At 36.1% G+C, this 27,340-nt stretch overlaps 1 protein-coding gene across 4 annotated transcripts in view; it reads right to left on the reverse strand.

Annotated features, from left to right (window-relative positions):
- LOC131030978 (acyl-CoA-binding domain-containing protein 6) overlaps window positions 1-27,340 on the reverse strand; it is a 125,225-nt gene that overhangs the window by 33,126 nt on the left and 64,759 nt on the right. For all 4 annotated transcript variants that reach the window (XM_057961959.2, XM_057961961.2, XM_057961962.2 and 1 more), the window contains 3 exons: window positions 12,067-12,155; window positions 4,424-4,507; window positions 3,884-4,285 (listed from right to left, as the gene is read on the reverse strand). In XM_057961959.2, the coding sequence (XP_057817942.2) occupies window positions 3,884-4,285; window positions 4,424-4,507; window positions 12,067-12,155 (575 nt within the window). The remainder of the gene's footprint in view (window positions 1-3,883; window positions 4,286-4,423; window positions 4,508-12,066; window positions 12,156-27,340) is intronic.

Consider the following 27,340-nt stretch of genomic DNA (forward strand, 5'->3'; position numbering starts at 1 on the left):
AATCTTTACTTGCAAAGATATTATAACTGATTTGCATCATGCGATAGATTATATTGAATCTAGAGCAACACAATAATGAGATCATAAAACAAACTGTACTCTCCCAATGTAAACCATCTAGCAACAATAATTTACCAAAAGAACTTGAACTGTAAGAAAACATTATAGGATTAAGCAGAATAAAACACCCAGGATTTAATGGTGGCAAAGAATTGAGGCATTGACAAATAGTTGAGCTAAAAAATCAAAGACAAAAATTCAAAGGACGTCATAGCACCTATCTATTAATCAAAGTGACAAAGGTTAAAGGGCTTTATTAACTGGACAACAAACTTAAAAGGCTTCAACAAACCTGACTTAAACGAAGTTAGATGTTTTTTTGTATTGCTTAGATCCACACAACACTCCATATCCTTAGACACCATTTAAAAAATAAAAAAGTAAACAACATCCCAATAACAATCCAGTACTCAAATTATGAAACCTCTCTTTGGTATTGCAGTTTAACTAACCAACAAAATTGAAAAAACAGGAACATTCCTTTCATGCACAAGCCTTTTTTTAGTCTGATGTTTCCTTCAAGACAGTCTCCTCTTTTTGTTTGTTCAATCAACATAACATGACATTGAAGAAAGAATCTTAATCGGACATGTCTAAAATATTTAAAATTATACCTGTTTTTTCTCAAATTAGCTAGAGGCAAATATCTTTCTCAGGAATATCTAGGCAAACCAAAATTGAAAGATATTTTCAATTCCTTGTATTATATCATTAAAATATTGAGAATCCACAAAACATTGAAAATTTACCAAAAAAAGCAAAACAACTAATATTTTTTTTATATTTATAAACATCCTAGTTGCATTAAGAGAAACAAAAAAACTAAAGGAGAGCTACACCATTTAGTTTGAAATTATTATTTATAGTGCACATAGTGTGTTATTAACTTATTACTTACTTCCACTTCAAAGTTTGAACCCTCAAAATCAATCACAGGCTACAAAATACAAATGTCAAACTACAAAGTGACAAAATATAAAGAAAGACAAGGCAAACAAAGCTAAGAAGGCTAGTTACTATGAAGTACAATCCACTAGGGGGCTAATACTTCCTAATGATGAAGATCCAAGATTATGCTCCCTCCTAAGTTGATTCAACTACTCTTCATCAAATGCATCGGCCTCCCTCAAGATCCCAAGGTCTTCTTCATCAATTCAATTATGTTCAACAAACCATTTCGACTTAGGATTGATATCATCAAGGTCAATTGGTTGATCATTCTCCACACTCCATATATAATCAATTCAAATCCATTAATTTGAAACCTTATACAAAATAAGAATAATGATTGCTAATTGAAACAAAAGAATAATTCAAATTTATAAATAGAAATGCAAATTTTCCTCATCTTTAACTTTTTTATCTGAAGACTAAGTTATGGTGGACAAAAACTAAATCATTCATCCACTTTTGAGTCAAAAAATTGTGTTTCTTGGAGTGTATATGTTAAAACACACTCCAAAAAGGCTCACAAGTAGATGAGCTACATGGCAGGTTCAAAATACGCTTTGCCATACATCTTAATTTCTTGACAAATTTGCCAAAAAATTTCCATCATTTAACTAAAAAGCAATAAATCTTAATTAGCATGGCACATCTCTCATCATAGGCATAACAAGGACATTCATAAATCAAAATTTTGGTGGAAGGAGAGAGGTCAAATGTGCAAGTTATAATAAAGGTATGAAAAACATTTTTTTCATTCATCCTGTTGCAGACAATAGAGTACATAAGAAAGGAAATGGCACCACATGAGGAGGGTAGAAGATGCATGCCAGCCCTTTTTAGTATAATTAATCCCTATGACAGAACAATAGAGGGGCATTGGGGAAAATTCTTTAAAATTTCCCCAATGCTCCAAAATAGTAAATTGCACGTTGTGATTGATTTTTTAACCAGGATCAGTTCTAGAATTGAAGATATAATTATTAAGTTTTTGAAAATCTTGGAAAATTCTTTAAAATTGAGTTTTGAAGCTTCAAATGGCCTTTCTTGACCCTGAAAGTTGGTGAAAATCTATCTATGAATTTTCAGTGTCATAGAGCACTCCGAGCATTTCAATTTAAAAAAAAAACAGATTCAATCAAGTAAGTAGTTGACTAGCACAATGTCAGTTGGAAGAAATCTGACAATAGAGGATATCACAAACCAAGTTGTGTAATATTCAACAATGAGAATTGCAGATAAAATTTATTATGCAAACTGAGAAAACTCATCTACAAGGACAAAAATTCTCACCACATACAAAATGATTGTGAACAAGAAGGAGTTTGATCTTGTGAAGGTATTGCATGAATTGCTGCATAATCTAGAGAGAAAGAACCACACCAACTACAAATTAAGGTATGGTTCCCCAATCATCTGTCTCATATTTTATTCCATGAGAATGTTACCAGCATATGGGGGTTGTGTGTGCTTAACAAAGGGGAGAGCTCCCAAACAAAGAAAGCCATCCAAACAAATAATCTAGTTGACTAGCACAATGTTAGTTGGAAGAAATCTGACAACAGAGGATATCACAAAACAAGTTGTGCAATATTCAACAATGAGAACTGCACATGAAATTTATTATGCAAACAGAGAAAACTCGCCTACTACAAGGACAACAATTCTCACCACATACCAAATCATTGTGAACAAAAAGGAGTTTGATCTTGTGAGGGTATTGCATGAATTGCTGCATAATCTAGAGAGAAAGAACCGTACCAACTACAAATTAAGGTATGGTTCCCCAATTATCTCTCATATTTTGTTATTGAGAATGTTACCAGCATATGGGGTTTATGTGTGGTTTACAGACAGCACAGTGGTATCACAAATAAACAAAAGTGTCAAAAGTTTTCAAGAAGCCACATCCTTCCAAGACACCTATTGGGGATTTTTCAAAAATCTCCTAGCTGAGATGCAGAGCAGGAATTTCTGTAACTCTTTTACATATTTCATATTTTAATACATTGTCAAAATAAAGCTAGTAATTATATGGTAGAAATTAAAATTGCTAGCAGCATGTAATGAAGAGATGGCAATTCCTTCATGAGGACGATTTAATTACAATTTTATGTTTTTTAGTTTATAATTATAATATATGTTACAAAAAGATGTTCTTAAATATGAGTTAAAAGTCCTAGAGTTTAAAGATTGAAGTTGAAATAAAACCTAATTAAATTGTATGGTGTATTAAATATTTATTTTATCATTTAACAAAATCTCTATAGACCAAACTGTTGCAGTTAAATATCTCAAATCAATATCTCTATAGACCTAACAGATTAATATTTTTCCCTCAAAAACATGGAAAATATAGGATGTGCATGTAAGAACTTGACACCATAAACCGAAGTGTAGCATCATTGAGATCTACTACAGACATTTCTACATTTAACCTAAATGAGACCACTGCTGTAAAAAGTGCAATAGAAATCACTTAAGATTACTGCTCCTTATCCAAAAGTCATGCTTTTGAGAGCCCAAACTCAAGTGTTTTATACAGACACCTAAAAAGACCATAGCTCGATGAATATCAGGATACAACATGGCTATAAAAGTGACGCCTAGTAAGCATATGTGTAGTTTGAATGTAAGTTCGTTCTTTATCCATTGGAAACAAAAAAGAATAATTAAGTGGTTTTATGAAAAACATCAGATGGCCTTCAATCAATAAATACAATTTATCAGTTAAGTCCTTACTATTAATAATATTTCAATTGTTACAAATTTCACATGATGCTTCTGTTATTTAAGGTTTTCCCTTTGAATGTATAAGTAATCAAATTAAATAAAAAAACTTATAGATACAGCAACAAAATCACAAAGATCGCCTTACCTGTATACTTGTGCTCTCCTTCACAGGCTGACTTGAATATTTGTTCTCTTTACTTTCACAGGAAGTCCTTTGAGCTATTGATTCTATACTTAAGCCTTCTTCATGCTCAAATAGCTTCCGCAGTGGTAAAATACCTGCAATTTCAGAGCTATGACTCCCAGCAGATGCCTCTGAGAAAGACCTTTGGCTAGAGCTATGGCGGTCTGTAGCAGATACCAAGTTATGCTTTGCAACAGTGATCCATGAGCAAGGATGCTTTTTACTAGCCACCACAGGTACAAGCCCGCGTGGAGTCTGCTCATGCATGCTTGATGAGGAATTGTCCATGTGTACCAATTCCTTTTGAATACTTTCACAACTCTGCTCACTTTCTTCGGATAGCATAGTGACTAACACTTCAACCTAAGCTTCAATATAAGAGTGGTGCAAAATTAGAATAATATAAATAAGGTGCTGTATAAGGACGAATGAATTGACAACTAGTATATGCAGGCCTGGAGAGAAAAACTGGCCATTCAACCAAAAAAATTACCACCATACCTCATTTGAATATTCCCCATTATAACCTCCAAATGCCACAAGGAATGTTCCCTCCTTCCTTTCCATTACTGATAAACTGAACCCCTACTCAATAATACTCAATTATTAGCTCCATATCCAAGAACAGGCATCCAAAGCTAAATTATTTCTAATCATGTTGGTTTCCAAAAGAGTCTGCATAAATCACAGATCTATCTAACAAGACATCTTTTGCTCCTCCACAAAAACTAATAATGGCAAAATGATTACAGTATTAACTAAATTCCTTAAGCTGTATCTGTACATCATACACAACTTTTCAGATCATCAATCATGTAACAGAACTATAACAATCAACAGAAAGAAAATAATCTCCTTATACCATTTCCAGTATACCAATTAACTGGAGATTAAATTGCTACCAGCATAGTTTCTCAAAAGAGTAATAGTTTCTCAACCAATTAAATCAAAAACAAAAAGTCAAGTTGCAGTGGCAAGGCAGCTGACACCTTAAGATCTGTCATCAACAATTAAGCATCAAGTACGCTTTAAAAACCCGCTATTTCCAATCATCTCAGTTAATCTTGCACAAGAACACAACACGTTGTAGCGAACAACAAATTCTACCATCCATTCTCATTTAATGCCTTAGCTCTACGGCCACCTACCGGCATTAAACAACAATTAAACATCAAGTTACTAGCTTCTCAACCAATTGAAAAAAAAAAAGAGTCGGTTTGCAGTAGCATGAGAGCTGGCACCTTAAGATCTGTGATCAACAATCAAAAATCAAACACACCATCAAAACCTACTATTTCCAATTGCCTCATTGACTATTCCACAAGAACAACACACTGTGTGCCAAACAACAGGTAACAAAATTCAGCTATCCATTCTCACTTACTGTCTCAGCTCTGTGGCCACCTAATGGCACTACAGATTCTTTAGGTAACTTTGGATTTCCAAACTTCATTTTAATTTTACCGCTTTCATTTCCGAAGCTGTATGCTAGATATTGATAAACTATGGCCAGTAGACTTATCAAGGATTTTATGAAACATAATATGTACTTACCAATCCCATTGCATATCTTTAAGATAAGAAATTGAGGTGATGTTCTTAGAGATAGAGGTAGCATCTAGATCTAGGAAAGGATAGATAAACCGAAAACATCAACCGAATCTTCTCAGCCATAAGCAGATCTCATGGAATCACAAGGGACTTTATCTGATTTTTTTCAACAGCCTAATTTACATATATGTGATGAAGATCATGGATAATTGAAGTCCTTACAATGCTACTGTGTCCAAGGAGCACGAACAAAGGCACTAATGGAGTAGCCTGATTGTTAGAATATGGTAGAGCAAACAATCAAACGATGGCTGCAAATAAATTAACATGAAATAATATTTTGATATTCCAAAAAGATTGATTTTTGATGTAGGGGCATCCTGCTCTTGCAACTTTGGTTTTATTTCTGTTGTTGAAATTTTTGGTTTTTGTTTTGTTTGTTTGGAGTTGAGTGTTCTTCATTCTATGTTCCAGCATATTTGGAATTTGTTTTGAAGGGGGCCTTTAACTGCTCTGGGCATTATTTTCTCCAAACCCAACAATGTTATTTGTCGGTTTGGGTTTGAGTCGCCAGTTAGGCCGTTGTTTTGAAAGAAGTCAACGGTTCTAAGGAGGATTCAAAAAAACAACTCGCAAGGTAGTTGGTTGTTGGTTAATGGACCGTTGGCATTCCAAGCGACTGGTAAAGACAAAAACAACTATATGAAGGAAGTCGATAGCAACAATTGGACAAAGAATACATCACAAAAAGTTATGCAGAGGAGACATTTTGGTCAGAGGGAAGAGTGCCTCTAAGTTGAGTGGTTTTGTTGAGATGATAGTTGAATGATGTTGAAGTATTGGAGAAACCTCTGTAAATGTTTGATCATAGCTGTGAACAATTGTTTGATTTTCCTGTCACAAACCAAATTGGAGTTTTTTTTTTAATTGAAATTCTTGTTGTCTCCTTCTATGTGTTATTTGATTATTCTTAATTCTGGTTTAAATAGTCTGTTTTGAATTTCTTGTTCTAAATAACTAATTCATGGTCTCCAATATGAGAGTTTGTTCAAATGGTGTTTGAAGAATGAATTTGATTAAATGACCATTGAGGCTTGCCATCATTTGGTATCAGAGCCAGCAGAGTTTGGCAATTCGAGAGTGTGAACAATATGCCTCCAAGAAGAATGGTCAAAGGTGGAGCCCGTGGAAGAGGCAGAAGAGGTAATGATGAAGGATTGTTGCAGCAATTGATGGAGAGGATGGATGCCTTAGAAAGGGCATAGAGAAGAGGGAGCCCTGATATGGATGAAAGTGGCAATGAGACAGAGGAGGAAGAACAAGACCAAGAGGGTAATAGAGAAGGGCAAGGAGAGCAGGAAACTTTTGAGGAGAGACTGTTGAGGTCAGTCATGAATGTAGGTTCTAAGCCTAAAATAAAAGTACCTACCTACTCAGGAAGTCTTAATGGAGAAGACTTGATTGATTGGATAAATGATTTAGATAAGTATTTTGAGTATGAAGGTGTAGCAGAAGATAGGAGGGTAAAGTTTGCTTGTACCAGATTAAATGGCCATGCTGTAATGTGGTGGGACTTTGTCCAAACTGAGAGAAGAAGGCAGAATGAGGAGAAAATTCACTCATGGGACCGAATGGTGGCTAAACTGAGAGCTAAGTTCCTTCCTGCTGATTATCAGACCAATATCTTTAAGAGGTTACAGAATTTGAAGCAGAAAGATATGTCTGTAAAGGACTATACAGAGGAATTTTATAAGTTGGATCAAGGCATAGTGAGGAAGATGACGAGAAGATAGCTTGTTATATGAATGGCCTACAGTATAGTCTTCAAGACGAATTGAGTCTTGTGTCCCCTAGAAGCCTAGAAAAAGCTTATCGATTTGTTCTAAAGGCAAAAGAGAAGTTGCAAAGAAAGCAGAGTCAACAGAAAAAGAAGAGAGGAAGAGGACAGCAGACAAGTAGAGGGCAGCAACATCACCAAGGAGAGGAGGCTCAAAGTTCCAGTATAGCAGCAACTGATGAAAAAGGAGGTTTCCAAAATAAAGGGGGCAGGTCTTATGGTATAGGGGGTTCTCAAGGTAGAGGCAAAGGGTTTGCCAAAAAGTGCTTTAAATGCAATCAATATGGACACAAGAGTTGGGAATGTGCGAAGTTATCCCAAGGAGGATATACAAAATCTGAGAAGAGTAATCAGATTGTGCATGCTGATCAAGAAAGTGTGGGGTCTCCAGTACACCACAAGGATGAACCTAAGTCAAGAGAATCTTTGTTGCTAAAGATAGTGTTGTTGAAACCTCAAAAGGAAAGCCAAGAGCCAATTCAAAGGAGATCATTGTTCAAAACCAAGTGTAAGTCACAAGGTAAATGCTGCAAACTCATTATAGATAGTGGTAGTATGGATAACATTGTTGCAACTGAAATGGTAGAAAAGTTAGATCTTAAAAGGATTAAGCATCCCTCTCCCTACAAAGTGTCTTGGTTACAAAAAGGTCATCAAATATTGGTGAATGAGTAGGCCTATGTTGAATTTCAGATTGGACGCTATAGGGATAATGTTTTGTGTGATGTAATGCCCATGTATGTGTGCCATGTATTGCTTGGAAGACCTTAGCAATTTGACAGGAAAGCGGTGCATGATGGACGGGAGAACACATATACCATTGAAAAGGATGTAGAGAAGCACACCTTGATGCCAATAAAAGAGAAAGAAGAGGGAAGCAGCAGTAAGGTGGTGATGGTAAGTGGTAAGGAATGTTTGCATGATTTAAAGAATGAAGAAATTGGTTATGCTTTGTTTGTTAAACCAAAAGTGTTTTATTTTCCTCAAGGGTTGATAAATTGCCTATTGAAGTGCAAGATACTTTGAATGAACATAAGGATATCATTGCATCTGATTTGCCTATTGAATTGTCTCCTATGAGGAGCATTAGCCATCATATGGATTTGATTCTAGGGGCCAGCCTTCCTAACAAAGCTGCTTATAGGTTAACACCCATGGAGAATGAAGAAATAAGGAAGCAAGTGGAAGACCTTTTGAAGAAGGGTTTGATAAGGGAGAGCCTAAGTCCATGTGTTGTTCCTACTGTGCTAGTTCCAAAGAAGGGAGGGCAGACTCCCCGGCGAGTTTTGAAAACTCATTGAGTTTTTTTGCCTAGCGAGTAAATACCACTTTTACTCGCCGAGTTTTTCACAAAAACTCGGCAAATCCAAGTTAGAAACTCGGCCACCTATGCATAAAGGGGAAAAAACAGCAGAATTGAATTTTATTTGTCATTTTCGATGTTCTATTTTGCTGAGAGGGGGAAAAAAATCTTCCAGACACTTGACTATTAATTTCCATTGATTTGAAGCGGATTTAAGGTTGGATTTCAAGCAAATTTGAAGTGGTTTTTGAAGAAAAATCAGATTCCTAGGTAGGTTTTCTGATTTTTTTTCTATTCTTTTTTAAAACATTTTATTTATTTTTTGTTGCATCTAAATGAATAGAAAATCATTCCTAAGTAGTAAAAAATGTTTTTGAGTCATTGGTACAAGATTTAACACCATTTTTGACAAGTTTTGTTGAATTTTTCACTACTTTTTTGAAGAATCTCTAGTTTTTCAAAAAAATCAAACCCTAATAGTTTTTTGTTTTTTTCAGCTTTGAATGATGTCTAAAATTATTTAAACTAATTTAGATAGTTTGCTAAATTGTTTAACTAAAATATTAACTTTGTCTTTTCACTTTGTATGTGTAGGTTAACAGTTAACCATTAATTTAGTATGGCAAATTCTGATTGGCCACTAGAACCATGCTCATCTGGATATGTATGCACCCGTCCTAAAGGTGCTAGAGATGGGACTTGGAGGTATGCCTACGAAGGACCGGAACATGGGATGGTGATTTGCATAAAATCTGAAAAAATAATTAATGGAGGCATAAACTGCCTCAAATACCCACCTTGCAAGCATCGAGAAGCATGATGCTAGAGTATAACCTGGGGCCACCGAAGAGATAAAAAGAGACAATAATGCCTTACTTTCAAGTGGGGAAGAGAAGAAATTGCAAAGGGAGAGGGCAAAACTATCCATGAGAGCACCCATAGCTGAATCTCAAAGTGCTTCAATTAACATTGAAGAAGAAGAAGAAGCACTTCAAGGCATAGCGGGCTCTCGTCATAGCCCATGTATCCGCAAACCCCGCACCACCTCGGCCGCCACTTATGCCTCCTCTAGTAGAGTACCTGGCACTGCTGCATCACCATCAACGACACAATCTATAGGTAGTTATTTTGTGCCCAAGAACACACCTGGAGCACAACCAACATTAGAGGCCACTGGATGGAATAGGGAGGCACATGAGAAAACTGGCATTGCAGCTGCTGATTTTTGGTACTTCAACAACATCCTGTTCAATGTGGCAGATAGTCCTTATTGGCTGAATTTGGTGACCGCAATGACAGTTTCAGGAAAAGGGTACAAAGCCCCTTCTTGCAGGGATTTGAGTGGGAGGTTAGTAAATAGTCCTCTTGATTTCATTTTTAATTGTTTTTCTTGTTTATTAAATCAAAATTGTGTACTATGACCTAATTTCACTTTGTTCTTGTAGGTTGCACACAAATGCAGTTGATAGGGCAAAAGAAGTGGTGGAGGACCAAAAAATTGAATGGAGAAAATATGGCTGCACCATTCTTTCTGATGGGTGGACAGGTGGCAAAAACCGCACCATTATTAATTTTTTGGTAATGTGGTGTTCTTGAAATCGGTTGATGCCTCCAATAAGGTGAAAAATGCAGAAACATTGGCTGGAATGTTGGAGCACGTTATCATGGAGGTGGGAGTAGAGAATGTGGTGCAAATAATCATGGATAATGCAGCAGCATATGTGGCAACAGGTAGAATCGTTTTGAATTATCTCCTTTAGCAATACAAATATAACTTGCAAAAACTAAAAGCAGTTGAAATTTTGAAAAGCAAATATGATGTATTGCATTTGCAATGAAAATTCTCCCTTTCTAGGTTTTTAGGATTTTTTTCCTCAAAATGTTATTTTTTATATGTATGCACCAAAAGAAGCAGGCTGTCCAATCCTGAAAAGGGAGCACCAATCAGATCCCGGGGACATGTCACTACAGAACACTGGTTCTAGTAAAGGGCAGAGGTGGCAGTAAGTAAAATCATATTGGAAGAGGGAGAGATGATCACATGCATTCAAAACTTATTGATATAAGCCATGCAAGAGATAACTACAATAGAGAAAGAAGAAGTGATGATCATAGTTGTGATTACAGAAGAGGCACAAATAAGAAGGCTGTGACATGTTAAAGATGTGGGAAATGATGGCATTAAGCAAACTATGATCAAAACATTTAAGAATTTAAGAGTATTCAGATAAGGATGGTACTAAGTAAGCCGATCAGATTAGATGTAAGCGGAAGTCACTTTGTGTGTAGTGCTTGTCGAGGATAGTATTCAAAAGTCGCTTCGTGTGTAGTGCTTGTTGAGGAAAGTATTCAAATGAGTTTGATGACTTAACCAAAATCTGGTTGACAAACATTAGGTCAATGAAACATATGATGAATAGAAAAGATTTTTAGTGGACCTAAGAAGGTAAAATTCAATACAATTAGATTAGCCAGTATATGTATGGTATGCACCCAAACTTAGGAAGCATTTACTCGTGGTAAGCATTCAAAACGAAGTTATCAAATTGTGCTTAAGAATAAATTGCCAAAGATAAATTTAGTGAAAGTTAGACTGACCCAGTGCATAGGATATGAAGATGGAAAAAACATTTAGATGCGTTATCAAGTTTTTCCAAGGACTGTATAACATGCAGTGGTTGTTGAGGCAAAAAGGATTCCCTACCATTCCAAAGGTTGTGGATTCCATTCATGGACACCTAAACTACATCTTAATACAACAAAGTACTAGGTCTATAGTGATTACAACAAGCAAAGGAAATATATGCAAATTAATGAGAAAAGTTCTATTACGCAAGATTATAACCCATAGTAGATATCCAAGGCTTTCTGAAACGATTCTAGTTTCTAAGAAAAATTTGTTGAAAATGGGAATGTGATACCCATCCTAGGCATGACTGTTGTACTTTAACTTTACACTTTGCCCTTGTGTAGGCAATTTATGTCTATTAGTATTACCTACTTTAATTTGGAGAGGAATGTTAAAGGTTATTTCAAGCATGTTTTTCAATTGTAGAAAACTGACATTTTTCTTGTTAATTGTGCACAGGCTAAACAATCTGCTCCAATTAACATGACTATTTTGTTCAGAAAGGGCAAATGTTTTTTATCTTGTTAGCCATAAATGGGTGCAATCAAAATGTCGATGTTAATCGATTTCATACAGAAGGCAATTTATGAAAATTTATAATCATTGCCTCCCACTTGTTTTTAAGGCATTTCTATGTTATTAATAAGCTTGCAAACATTTACATTCAAATTTTGAAAGTGCATGTCACAGTTTTCTTCATAGAGGCAAACCCTTTTTCTGCTTGAATGTAACTTCACCTTCATGAAATACACCATTAATTCTTGTAGGAGCCAAAACAGTTTGTATGAATGAAAGCAAAATTGTGATATTTTGTGCTTTCTTACTTGATTGTTAAGAATAGAGCTCTTTGCTGATGTTAGCCCACTGGACCATGTCATTGTTGAAACATCAAGAACCAATGTTTCTGAGTACCCTGTTAATGAAATATTTCTCATCAATAACAATTTACACAATTATTAAATAAAAAAACTTTAAATTGTACACAAATGAGTCATAAGAAAGCAAAATCTTACAAATCATGTTGCCTTATGCTTGTAGATCAATTACAAAATGATACATGAATACATCTTGACGCCTTTTCCTTCTAAAGTATAGTATAAACACTCAAAAGCTTTAAAATTTATTAGAAGCAGCATAATTAAAAATATAGCCCTATTTGTATGAAGTTAATGTGGGAACCAGTTGTATTAGCTATACATAAAAAAATGAATGGAACATCAAATTGTGCAAAGGTGTCTAGAAACCTCATACATCACATCCCCTAATATACAATCTAGTTGTCATCTAAACACTCGAAATTGAAAGTTGTCTTTAAAAATGGGATAGTTTAGAAAGAAAACCATCTGACACATCAGAAAATTTATAAAAAAATGTAATGACATTAAATTGTTGGTACTACCATAATATAGCTGCTTTATGATGAGTTATCAAGGCCTACGTGACTGCCAATGACAGTGAGGCTGAGTTTTAACATTTGTTTAGCTTGCTCAATATCAAGAGACATTGCCCAAAGGCAGCTTGGAAATAGAAGAAAAAATTGTTTGGGTGTACATCCTTTCACTTCTTTCGGCGCTAAGATTTACTAGGACTCGAGGATAAACCTAAATCACCCTCATCTTTTAGCAAAAGATTTAATAAGGTTTTTTTATGTTCACAATTTGATTATCAACTCATCAATCTTACAATTAGACTCTTCTTCTAGGACATTGTTTAACTCTAGCATTGTGTCTATTTGTGTTTGAATCCATTGTTTATCATAATGCAAGTAATAAATTTAACCTTGATACTGAGATTTAATATTATATAGCTCCCTAACTATTTTTATAGGCCTATGAGCACTTTGTGAGGGGAAAATTTTGGCCTTTTAGTATCCTATCCAGTTGGGGGTGAAGACTTAACATGACTTGTGTATTACAGTGAAAATTAATCAAGGAATCCTAGACATTTCTCTATTGATGGTTTCTAGGTTTATCAAAAAATGGGGAATGGTGGCATGTATCTATGATATAAGCTCTATGAAGGTGTCCAATTAGCTCACTGGGAAGGCAGCCATGCATATACTCTACCTATTGACTAAAAATAAGACAATTCCCACATGTCACAACAAATGATTTTCTCTATATCCCATCTTCCATGGAAAGAATTTGACTAATTAGCCACTATAAGTTGGGGAGTAGGTTTTTGTGTTTACTAGAAATGTTTTCAATGATGACTTTATAGATTATACCATAGTTATCAAGAGATCGGGGTACTTAATGATGCCAATATTTTTAATATAATTTAATAATTTTAAGAAAATACCATGACATAGAACATTGAAAACAAGAACAGTGGTAATGTTTAACATTAACTTTAAAATTGAACAAAAATTGAAATTAAAATGGGTACAATAGCCAATCTAAATGGTTCAATGAAAGTAAGGTAACATTGGTGTTGAGCACACTCAATATTGTTGGCTAAATAATAAAGGCAATTTCTATTTAGACCATTACAATGACAACAAATCAATCATAGAACAATTTATGTCCCTCTCAAAAAGCGTACGATGTCAGTAGATCCAATCACTATAACTTTGCATGGATTTTTGTCTTCCTGAGGCCTGGTTTCCTTATTTCCCTTCAACTTTGCTTTGCTGCAAGCTTTTTTTTATTTGCCGTCCTTTTTGCATTTTGCCCGAAGTTTTGTAGTGGGATACGTTAATTTCTAGTCGAGGGACTTTGGAGCCGACGGGAGATGGCAGCCAAAGGCATCCTGTGCAGCAGGATGTCTCCAATATCGAAGACGCGCCTCCATCTTTGAGATGCGTCTCAAGGGATACGAGATGTGTCTCTCAATAACCACCCTTTATACACTATGTCACACATGGAGATGATGCTAAACCATTGAGAATCCACATATGCTTTTTCTAACGATTAGTACCACCATTTTTTGGTTTTAGTATGATTCTTCCACAGCTACTAACAAGTACTCCTTGACAACTTTCCAAAATTTATTGCAGAAAGAATTAGAAAAACTATTCAATCCAAGATATTTGACCCTATAGATGAAAGAATATTTTTCGGCTCTTCTTCCTTAAGTGGATAAACAAAATGTTCAAGTTCTTTCATAGTGACATCAAGGTTAGGGGTATGTCGTAGGAGATGGTCCTTAGCATTTATGACACTTTAACTGCATTCTTTTCAATCAGCTCTTTGAAATAGGTTGTGGCATGGTCAATCATCTTGTACAATGTTGTGTATCCCAAAGTTGGCTTGGACAATGTTGTTCATATTTTTCTTGCTTCACAAAGATGTGTATGATAATGCTATACTTGCATCTCCCATTTAAATCTAGGATTCTTGAGTTATTTATTGCCTATAGTAGATTTAATGCTTCTCAATAAGGTAAAGATAATGGATAAATTGATTTTCCATAACAGCAATCGAAAATGTTTGTTGCAATTCAATTCTTGGTAGAATGTATAATTGTATGAGCCATTGGTCATACAGTGTAAGTGTAATGTCCCCTTCTTCGAGCTAGGTATTTGGGAAGGACCCCTTAGCCTATTTCATTCACAGTGGCTAATTTGGGGCTTGGTGAGGGAATATTTTTACTTAGTTAAACTTAAGTTCTCCTACATTATAATTTTTGGACAACTTTAGTTTAATTAATTTTTTATTTACAAGATGAACATGAGCTTAAAGTGACTTTTCAAGTTCCCAAAGTGAATTAAAAATTAAAAGGGTCACTTTATGCAATTTAAAAATAAAAGTTCTTGAAAGTTCGCAAGAAGGATATAAAAGATGTTGTAAAAAGAAAAAGGAAAATCTTTGGGTCAGTTTCATATTTTTCTCATTGTGAAAAGTTTGGAATGTGCGTTCAACTCAAAACCCTCACACGAAAATCTCAAGAGTAAGTTGGCTTCAACAATAAAATATTTCTTCCTAGTCAATTGTGGTGGATCCAAACAAGGTTAACAATTGTGCTAAATGTTCAAAAGGCCAGATACAAATGTATTGTAGTATAGCTAGCAATGTATTTTCTAATGTATGGGGTGATTGGTTTTAAATGTCTAATTTTCAAAAGTGTTGGATTGTGATGATCATCTTGAGGGAGTATAGCACATATGTTCCTAGTCGTGGCATGTGCAAGAAGAGTCATTGAGTTTGAAGGGGTTTGGAAAGTTTTGTGAGGCAATGGCCTCAATTTTGGAAGGGGCACCCAACATATAGGAGTTGTTCGGCATATGGAAAGCCTTAAAGGCTCAATAAACTGTTAGCCGTCCATCTCATGTATCAAGTAGGGAGTCATTCTTAATTTGGTCCATAACAACATATTTGCATACTAATTACTCATCTAGATCAGACTTGAGAATTGTTGGTCCAGCCACCTAATCAAGCCTCTTTGGGCCAACATATTATTTCATTTATAAAAAGGTCAAGTATTGTTATCTCTAATTTTTGTACAAGAATCTCAGTTATGTGATAATCATTTAAAGCAAAAAGTATATGATAAGACTGTTACATTTCATATTCATGTTTGTGAATGCTAGGGGAAAGAATCCAGTAGTGGACATAGGACCAATAACCGTCATCTTTTTGCCAACCTCACCCCCCATTAGTAGACATAGGAGACAAAAAAAAGTGGTAATGGAAAGTCCATTAATAAATATTACATATACCAATAGCGGATAATTTTTTAGCTTTTTTTACCATAATTAGCCCATTACTGGGACATTTGTGCACCACTACTGGGTCACTTGTGCTTAACTACTGGGGCATTTGTCCACTACTACTAGCTATTTTGAGTTGTCTACTATTGGCGCAAAGGTGATTATGTATTGGACCACACTTTGAAATTTGTACTTTTTGACCTTTGTGCACATAACGAATTCCACAATGTGCATTGTTACTACCCACAAGCCAAAACAATAACTTTAAGCAGTTAAGTCACATACGGAGAGAACAAAAAAAAATCGTCGAAATCAGATGAACCATTTAGGAGGTTAAGATGCGCGAAGTTAGCTATGTCCATTACTAGCTCCTTTCCCCTATCATTGTTGTTTTCGCATCAATATTGCATGAGAAATTGTTAAACAATTGCATATCACTCCTGAAATATGCAAAACAAGAAAAGAAATATTATCATGAACACAAAAGATCCAACTTTGGGTTGTTACAATAATTGGGTTAACAAAACTTTAATTGGGTGGTGACAATTTCAGCAAAAGTGATGATACGATCAAGTTTTTCAGCTGAGGAAGAGCCCCCCCCTTTGTCTATTTGTCCTCAGGTAGGTAACATGAGTGTAATCAAATCTATGAAATTGCCATTTTATATAAGCACTAAGTAGGAAGCAGCCACAATATGGTCAAATACTTTACCATCCTTTGTTACCTTCTAGGTTTTTGATACAATTGCAATACCCCATAAGTAACCGTCATACAAAATAGAATCATATTTGGAGGGATTGATTCAATGGAAACTTTGATATGTGGACAGAACACAATGTGTTTGCTCCCTTATTTTGTGCAAATGTGATCATCATCCTTGTTTCCTAAAGAAGAATGAGTCAATTTGGTGAGCACTTTCACATCTATGAAAAAATTGACAATTGGTTAACACACCAACGCTTATAATGTTCCAAGAAAGTATCTTACACCTATAATGTTAAAAAACACCTTTTATTTTTATTTTTCTTTTAGCAATAGTGTTTAAAAACACCTTTTATTTTGATTATAATGATATTATTAAGTTGCCCTTCAAATTAGCTATTATTCAGCCCAACTTAAATAATATTATTAATTATTTTAATTTGAAAGTAGAAGACACGACAAATGCAAATCCAAATTGAAATTGTGGGAATTTCTTTAGTAAGCTTGAAATCCAAGAGCCCAATATCATGATTCTTGAAATCCAAGAGCCCAATGTCATGATCACACCCACAAAGCTGAAGAGATATAGACCTCCACCAAAAATATTGTCCCTATCCAATTCATTAGCAAAGAGTGAAACAAAGTATCCTTTGGCATTGGACCTAACTTCATATTCACCATTGGGCTTCCAAGTATTTTTTCTGACCCAAACATGCACCTCATCCAAATGGAATTGCACATTCAAGTATTTGCATCAAACTCCTTCCATGAAGAGAGGAGACATTCTTTCGAATCCACTAATATCTAGATTGACAACAAGATTTTCTTCTAAGGTTGGGATTCATCCACTTCTTGCCAAAGATGATTCATTTTCCCGCTATTGCAATCAGAAATAAAATCCCTTTTGGGGGGAAATATCCCACCACTGGAACTCATTTGTGAGGGAACTAGACCAAAAGGAAACAAGACTTCGCTCAAAAATGTTGTTAAACGACAATCAAAAAATCAATACAAAATACAACCCTTGCAAATCTCATCCCCAATCCTTCATCTTAGCTAATAATAGTTTAATATCAAAAGTGATTTTACTTTCACGTAACAAGGTTTATATAAAGAGAAAAAGGCTGGTCCTAATATAGACAATAGCTACCATCATAGAGCACAGTCTTTAGAGGCAACCATCATTTTTACCTAAACCCTCATTAGGGTATAATTTTTTATTAAAACCTTATCAACATTTTTCTACCCTAAGTGGAAAAACGAGCCACAAAAAAACAATGGGTATGCGTAAAAACATTTAAGAACTACTTTTGACAATCATGGAAATGCCATTCGCAAGTGTGATGAGCCATAATTACTCAAGATTAATCACAAGTTTTTAGAGTAATGCTTCTATGATGTTAACATTGAAGGTTGGCTTTGTTACAATATTTTCATTATATCACATAAATCTTTCCTGACTTTCCTACAATCTGATAAGTTTGCCATTAAGATAAACAAATATGGTGACAGAAGGCTTCCCTTGATGACACAAAATTCAATTTTTAAATGTTGTTGATTCTTCACTAATAGCATGAGACTTGTCATAAAGCTAGCAACATACTTCTCAAACTTCTCTATATAGTATTTAAAATGAGCTGCCAATTGCATCTGTAAAATGAGTTGGCCATGTCAAATTCAAAAAAATAAATAGTAAGACTACCATGTGAATTCAAAGAATGCATAATTTCTTGGGATGCTATTTATGTTGAGTAAGTGGTTATAATGTTGATTTAATCCAGAGAAATGATTTTTCCCTATGGAATGGAAGTCTCATCTCTCAGCTTAGTTTATCATGCATTTTATTTAGTCTTCCTTTTCTTACAAATAGTTACTACGAAACATTTATGAATTCTTCCCTGTAAAAAAGTTTAAGAAGTTGAAGCCTCCCTTTAGATATATACATTTTATTGCTTTGAATTTTGTAAGTCTCACAAACATATTGAATTTTAATGCCATCAACATATTTCAAAATATATAAGAGTTCCTTTTGACTGGCATGTTGGTAGGCTAATAATGAGACAAGCTTTGATTTTTTATGGTACCATGATATGTCATTTCTAATTCATTTACTATGTTTCTAATTCGGGTACTGGTATGAATTTGCAGGCACGGCAATTTTTTTTCACTTGGGTACAAATACATACATACATACTTGAACACATACATATGTGCGTTCAATACGTACATACATACATATCGATACGTACATACATACATATTATACATGCATACGTGTGTACGTACTTGTGTACCTACATAATTACATACGTACATATCGATATGTACATACATACATAATATGCATGCATACGTGCGTACGTACTTGCGTACCTACATAATTACATACATACACAAATACATACCTATGTACGTACGCACATATGCATGCATACGAACATACATACCTACATCTATGTAGGTACGTAAATACATACGTACGTACGTATTGTTGATGTGTGTTTTATGCACATAACATTTCAGAATAAAATACCAAAGTAATTTACCCTCTCTTGAACAAAATCACCTCAAACGCTAAGGGTAAGATCAACTAAAATGATTCCAAGGTTTCTACATGTCAGGCCTTGACGAGTGGGTAACTCAATGGTCAATGTGAATTGTTGTGTTCACTTGGGGACTTACACAAATGTTCAAATTATCTTCTTTGATCATGAAATATGGAATAGGTGTGCTGACAACTTAGGATTTAGCAATGTAGTTCTGGACTTAATTCTTACTAAAAAAATGGACAAAAGGAATAAGATTCAGGAAATCTATTCTAAGCCTAGGAATGTAGGAAATGATGAACAAGTTTAGTGGAATCAAACTAGGCAAGGTCTCACAAACAGGTATTGACACAAGCTTAGTGCAATCGTCTAAGGTATACTTATGGATTTTCAAACTATTACCATCAAACATTGACACCATCCAAGTTGACGCTTGTCAAGGGGACACGTAATAGTTGAAGTTAAGCTTACTCAAATTTCCAGTTAACCACACAAGGCGCACTTACCAACAGCAAGAGGCTAGTGGTATGGATTAAGGATTCCACACAAATATATTCAACAAATCTTTCACTCAATCTAATAAACATGAAAACAAATTCTAATCTAACTTGGAAGAATTGAGAACCATGAATGCAAAGACAACATTAGAAGAACAAAATCACCAGCAATTGAACAATGATTTAGATTCAAATAGTTGCAGCATATACCAACAATTCTACACAAACTCTCGCTTACAAATGAGAGACAATGAGGTATATATAGAGTCTCATACAAAATGGATGGCCAAGATTTAAACTAAATCAAGGGCCAAGATCATGCCAACAAAACCCAAGAATTGCCCTAATTAATGTTTACATAAAAAATGGTGCCACCAACATATGGCCCGATAGAAAGATACCTTGTCATTAAATAGGGAATCTTCTAAAAAATTCTTCCTTGCATCTCTCTCTCTCCTAGCATATTCCAAGAATCTAGCCAATAGAGAATCTAACTCCTCCATGGAAATGATAGGTAAGGTATCCTGCTCTAAATCAATCACGTCCAATGTATCCGAGCAAGTGTCCAAAGTGTTCTCCTAATCTGGCATGAGCTTCTGCAAACTATGAACATGAATCAACAAAGAGACCAAATCATCCATCTGACTCTTCTTCAAAGAGTCCAACCAACAAAATACATAAGTTTCATCTTGTCTCTTAATTCGGCTAAGTGTAAACCACTAGCATCACTAACATCAACACCCAATAATTCCTCAATTGAGGCAAGGATCTTAATCTGAATATCTTGAATCGACCCTTCCATCTCTATACAACTCAGTTGGGTGTTCTCATAAGTTGATTTCTTCACAGCCAATGAACATTACCAACCATGGAAATCGTATCTGTCTCCACTGTGCACAATGTTCTCGTTGATCAACGTGGACTTGGGAATCTTCTTTAAAGCTCTAAGGCGTGGAATAGTCCTCTCCTGGAGAGGCCGGAATTCTTCCCAAACTCTCTCCAAATACTGGATTCTAAACATGAGCCATGTTGTCCTATCATATGCCTTGACAAACTGAGTAAGGAAATCATCCGCCTGTTTTCTTGCACTCAAAATCCACTTCTCCATCTCTGAGAGTGTATCTCTCGCTGCCTCATAGTGTGAATGTAGTCCATGATCAACTGCAATAGGGGAAATAAGGGTGGGATCCTCACGCTTTATCCCCGCAATATACTCTCTATGTCAGATATTCTCCTCTCTGTACTTCTCCTTCTCTTCAATCCTTCTATCCAACCTTGCGTTGATTGCCCTAAGGTTATCACCAATATACTCTCTATGTCTGATATTCTCTTCTCTGTACTTCTCCTTCTCTTCAATCTTTCTATCCAACCTTGCGTTGATCGCCCTAAGGTTATCACCAACCTCCTGAAATTCTTGCTCTCTTGTAGTACGGCCAAGGTCAACTGAAGTAATCTAGAAATCCATAGGAGTAGCAATGTCCGCCATCACACCTCCAATAGGAACAGTGACTTGTGCAATCCGCATTCCTGTCTCATCTCTAGCTATGTGCAACAAAATCTCAACTCTCTTGCGTTCTTTCTCCTTATTGCTCCTAGCTAAGTAGTCATCAATGTTATCAATAGGTTGTACCTCTATCATCTTCTTACTCTTTTCCATACTTTTCATCAGCCAATCAGGAATAGTGGATATCTCCATACTATCATCGAGACACATATCTCGATCAAGTCTTCTCAACGTCGACATAACATCATCATCATCATCAGGATTACTCCTGGTCAAATCATATACCTCATTTCCCAAATTAACCTCCAAAAGGACAATGGGGGATCACGGTTGATCATCATTCTCATTTGGTGGAGCAGATGTCGTTGTGGCATGTAAATCCTGAATATTCTCTAGTAGTATCACTATCTTGGAACATTGTTGGGTCTCCTTATTTTGTTCTGTCATTTCAACTTCCTTAATTGATGAGACACTGAGAGGGGGTGAAGGAATGATAGGTGAAAGAATGGTGGTCTTTTGCTTGTTCTTCTTGACCACCTCAATCTTCTTCCCTATGGCCTTGATTCCTGGCGTGTTTTCCCTTCTCTTGGGAGTTGACTCTCTTCATTCGCATGAATCCTGACATTACTGATAGTCCTCTGATCATCCTCACAAGTGGATTCTTTCGGCTTCATCTTTTCATAAGTGATGGAAACACCCATATCAATTAACTTATTCATCTGAATACCCACCCATGCACGGGAGAAACTCAAGACCTCTCTCATCAATATCTTCAAATCTATATCTTCTGGTTCTGACCAATTAGGCAATAAGATCGCCTTCTTCATTTCATCTTCATACTGTGGATGCGTATGATCCCTGTCATCTAACACCTGATCGAGAATGAGGAAAAGTCCACACTTCCTCATGAAATCCACTAACGTCCTAGACCACATTCGTCTCTTCATTGCTTGCTCGTGCATCAGGTTGGCCCAATTATCTTCTATGTCTACCTTGTGGATGAACTTCTCTCCCTTGATCCTTCCAACTTTCTTATCTGGATCAAATCTTTCTCTTTTCTTGAAGGTTGCAAATCGATATAATGCAAGCTCCTCACTCACAGTGCTAGCGGATAAGGCACACTGACAAACCTCTAACGTTTTCCCAACTAAGATAGGGAATGTCATGCCTGTCCTGTGCTTCTCTTTCTGAATGGAATCAAACTCTAGAAGCTATCTCACCACTTCCAACAAGATCATTCTGTCGGAAGGATACCTAGGAAGCCTTTAGGGTTCGGATTGAAACCCATGAATCCTAAGGTACGTGAAAATGGGAAACTGTATATACCACGATCCATATTTCTCTATCAGCTCTAGAAGTTGTCTCACCACTTCCAACAAGATCATTCTGTCGAAAGGATACCTAGGAAGCCTGTAGGGTTCGAATTGAAACCCATGAATCCTAAGGTAGGCGAAAGTGGGAAACTGTATATACCACGATCCATATTTCTCTATTAGCTCTGTTGCCTCCTTGGACAACCTCTTGTGGATTTCGCCTTGCATCATCCATGTGATGTACATTGTGAATACATCATTCACTCTCTTATAATCTTCAATTCTATACATGTTCAACTAGGGATAGCACTCATAACTCCTGAATTGTCCTTGCCCATTCCCAACTTCACCTCTGCATATCAATCCTTTGTATGTAACAAACCACGCAAGCAGGTACACCAAATAGGAAGTCACGGCGAATGACTTGGACCGCTCTACATTCAACTGAAAGTCCGAGTTGTCACTTAAGATTCTAGACCAATTTATCAACGTCCCTCTAAGACAATCCTGGATGAAATAAAACATCCATCCATCATATATTGCACCCTGCAGCATCCCCATCACTCGGTTAAACAGGAATACTAAGTCACTATATTCCTCTTTGAAGTTTGTGCACATGAGTGTCTTGGGAGCCTCGGAATGATGAAGCCTAGGCTCGATCATCCACTCTTTATTCACCACGTTCTTACACGCATCCATCTTCTTCATGTATCGATCTTCATATTCATCTTTAGTTACATTCTTCATGTCTGCTCCACGTGGAATTTCAGCAATCGTATCCTCAGCAAGGTAGGCAATGACAACGCCCTTAGGAGTCTTGATCATCCACGAGCGAGGATCATAACATCGTGCACACTCCAGTATAAGCTCACTGCACTGTATGGACTGTGGGAATCCAGCAGCTTGAAAAATACCACTCTTCATAATGTTTACATATGCTGGGGAACGAATCTGACTTCCAACTCCGAACATCCGCCGTCGCATCAAGTTCAGGTTAAGGTTCAGGAAATGCATGTTCGTATCCGTTATCTCCTTCCATCGGGATGACATCTTCGATTCTGGATAGAATCCAGTCTCCAGTATCTTCTATTGTTCTCTCCTTTCCTTAAGTCTGGACTTCAACATCGCACATGTACAAAACTTGAAGGTAGAACTTAGGAAAAAATACAATACTCTCAATAAAATTCTTGACTTCTTAATGATTTAGACTAATTAGGGTATGGAAATCACAAAAATAATCCACACTAGGTAGATTTCAACAATTTAAATACGAAATGTGACAAGGTTAGGGTATGAAACCCTCATGAAATCAGCACCTCCTTATACTTAGAAATTTTGTGCAAATTATAGTGCAAAGGAGTATACCGGATCAAGAGTGACTAAGGAAAGGCGTGAAAGATGGTGTTTTCACACAAAATTATGTCTGAGGAGAGCTTCCGAAGTCAACAATGGAGATCAACAAAGTTTGAAGACAACTTGCAACTATACAAATTAACCTTTCAAAACAAGTTGCAATCACCCAAATGTGCATAAATTTGATGGAAAAAAACTTAGACAACGAAAGCAAATCAAATCTCGAAAAAATGGTATGGCTGGTAAGAGTTAAATTTTCTGAGGACAAGCAGCTATGGCGAAGTTGCAGACCTATAACAACCCTCAAATGGTCAAGTGATTGAGTGAAAATGACTTGAAAATTCTTCCAAAGGTAAATTGACAAGTTCAGAGTTGGCTGGCAATGAAAGTTCAAGTCTGAAAATAGATGGACAGCAAACAATGGAGGTCACCCCTGCTGCAACAATGGCGCCAAAGTTCAAATCTGAGGAATGACAGCAAGTAAGGAGCAATGGGAGTATCAAGCATGCATGGAATCCACCAAAATATGCGGGCCAAAACACTTGCCAAAATAAAAATCGTATTTTCCCAACTATGGCGTCACCTTCAAATCTGGAAAATGTCTTCAATATGCACACAATCTGCCAACAATGGTCTGAGAACAGCAAGTGAGCAAGGCGATATCAAGGAAAATCATCAAGGTTTGGAGTTGAAACCCCAACATAACAAATCACCCCTTCACCTAAACCGTGGATTTCTCCAAAATGGCGGACTTCATCAAAATTGTGGCAAATGATCTTCAATATGCATTCCAATCTGTTGAACCAGGTCTGATAACAGCAAGTAAAAAATGACAGCTTCAAGGGAAAATCGCATTCCAAACACAAGAATTGCTTCTCACCAAAATCGTGGATTTCACCCAAAATCATGGCAAACACATAAAATCGTGGCTTAACCCATCAATGGTAGCCACCAAAGAAATCGCCAAGATGGAAAAATGGAGGGAAAAGATAAGTCTTCAATCAACCTCTTCACCAAAACACTTCATCAAAAATCGCCAATAAGAGAGAAAATCGCCCTTGCGTGGAGACACTTGACAAACTTAACAATAAAATAACGCTGGACTTATCTCTTTAAACTTGCTTTCACCATCAACTTTCACCACACAAGCAATGTGGGATAAAACACCAGTTCTTATACTTGCTTGGTGAAACCGATTTGCTTCTAGAAGGTTGAAAACATTAAATGCGTACTGCAAATCATTTAATTGTTTTTTTAAATTTATTTAAATAATCATTGCTTTTATTAAAAAACAATTAAAACACGGCTCTCTTTATTAAAATATTACAATTTTAATCAAAATTTGACACAGTTAGGAAAATCGATCCAAGTAGGGATTAAAAAATCCCATCAAAATCATTTAAAACGTCAAAATATTCCCGATAAGGGAAAATCGATCTAAGTATGGACAAAATTTCCCAACAAAATTCATCAAAATGCACACAAAATGGGGTTAGGGGAAAACCAACCTAGGTTTGGATGAAAATCCGGACTTCAAATTCACTTCATTCACTCAAACTACCCTTAGTGGAAAATCGGCCTCAGTTTGGATGAAAATCCAGACTTAAAATCATTAAAAATACTCTGAGTGGAAAATCGCCTTTAGTCTGCATTGAGAGTCTGCACAAAAATCCTCAAAACTCGTCACAAAAGACCTGGTGGAAAATCAACCCAGGTGTGGAGTCAAGACAAATGTCATCCACAATCCTATCCATACTCCCCCCTGGTGGAAAAATGTGGGTAGTCAGGATAAATCCTGACACTTAGTCAAAATTTAATGCTTCTAGGGGAAAAACAACCCTAGTATGGATTCACAGTGGTGGAAAATGAGGCAAGTATGGATTTCAAGGGAAATCCATGTCCAATTTGGATTCTGAGTGGGGAAAACCATGGGTAGTCAGGAATATGAGGGGAAAAGCACCTCTAGTATGGAATTTTGACCTTTTAACCCTTAGAATATGGATTTTCATCCGGAAAATGATGATTTTTCCACTCAAAATCACTAGGAAACTCCGAAACTCAATAAAACTCAACTGGACTTAGGCAAATTCATCAAAAATTGGAGCGTAACACAAGGAAATCTATCGGGATAAAGTGCGAAATCAACTTGAATAACTCTCTAGGAGCAAGAAAACAACTCCAGAAGGTCTGAAAACACCTTAGCACTTAAAATCACCGACAAAGATGTTTAAAAAAAGGCTAACGCTCCAAAGGGTCTACACTTGAGACAAAACTAGGATCATTAAAATCTCAATTTTCACGCGCTTGATCCTATAACTTCAAAACCCTAAACGACACTAGGCATGACCAAAACTCCGAGACTCGGACACGGGAAAAACAAAATTGCCCACTAAGCAGCCAAAAACCCTAACCCAACAACGCAAAAATGTAATGTCCCCATTTTGCGAGCATCAGAGTTTGTAAGAATTAGCCTATCATTTGACCCTCGTAGGCTAATAATTATTGATAGAGGGCCTCGTGTGGCAGTTACTTGGTGATTAGAGACATTACTCTTCAACTGGATTCAGGTTTTGGCCTTTGCACAGGTTTTTTGACTCAGATTGGCACACTTACTATTTATAGTAAGTTACTATTTTGGGAGAGTCAGGGTTCCTATTAATAGAAAGACACCTGAGCAGAGCTTATTGGCAGTGTCGACCTTGATTGGGCCTTTGCAGCTATTTCTAGACTCAGTTCCACATACTTACTATTTATAGTAAGTCACTATTCAGGGTTTCTATTTTTAGACAAGCATCCAATCACATGGAGAACAAGGAGAGTCGACTCTTGGCTCAGACGGCTTAGCAATCAAACAAGTACATCAAAAGATATTAAAGTTTAAGTGACTTAAGTGATTTATTTAATATTTTAATATTATTATAAAGTTCTAAAGTAACATTATAATAATAAAGTCACTTTAATATAATAAAGTGCGTTAAGTGAATAATTTAATGTGGAAATAAATCTTTTATCCCACATTGGCCAGGAAGGTGTTTGAGCTCTCTTAAGGAAAGATTAAAAGGAAAGGCAAGAGTTCATTCTCAGCATCCGGTTGATGAATAGTATTTTGATTGATTTTTATTGTGGAGCCTAGGGCTTTCGCAATTTTCTTCTTTGATCATAGGAAACGAAAACTTCCTATTGATAGCAATTTTGAAGGTGTGAAATAACACCTGAATTATTGCAGTTGTGGGAAAGAATACTTCAGTTCTTTTATTTGTGCAAATTGGTGAAGTTTTCTACAAGGGTTTGAAGTTTATTGTTGAAGAACATTTATAGTTGGTTGTGAATCATCCTTCTTTGGCACATGGAGTTATATCATTCTTGTTGGGAGAGATTATCAACAAATTATTCAAGGTTTTAAGAGCAGATTGCAAGTTTGTTCTTGCTGCTACAGTGCGCATGAACAGTGCACGTGAACAGTGCCGTGAACAGTGCGCGTGAACAGTGCAGTGAACAGTGTGCATGAACAGTGCCATGAATAGTGCGCTAC

This window comes from Cryptomeria japonica, chromosome 9 (genome assembly GCF_030272615.1).
Source record: "Cryptomeria japonica chromosome 9, Sugi_1.0, whole genome shotgun sequence".
NCBI lineage: Eukaryota > Viridiplantae > Streptophyta > Pinopsida > Cupressales > Cupressaceae > Cryptomeria > Cryptomeria japonica.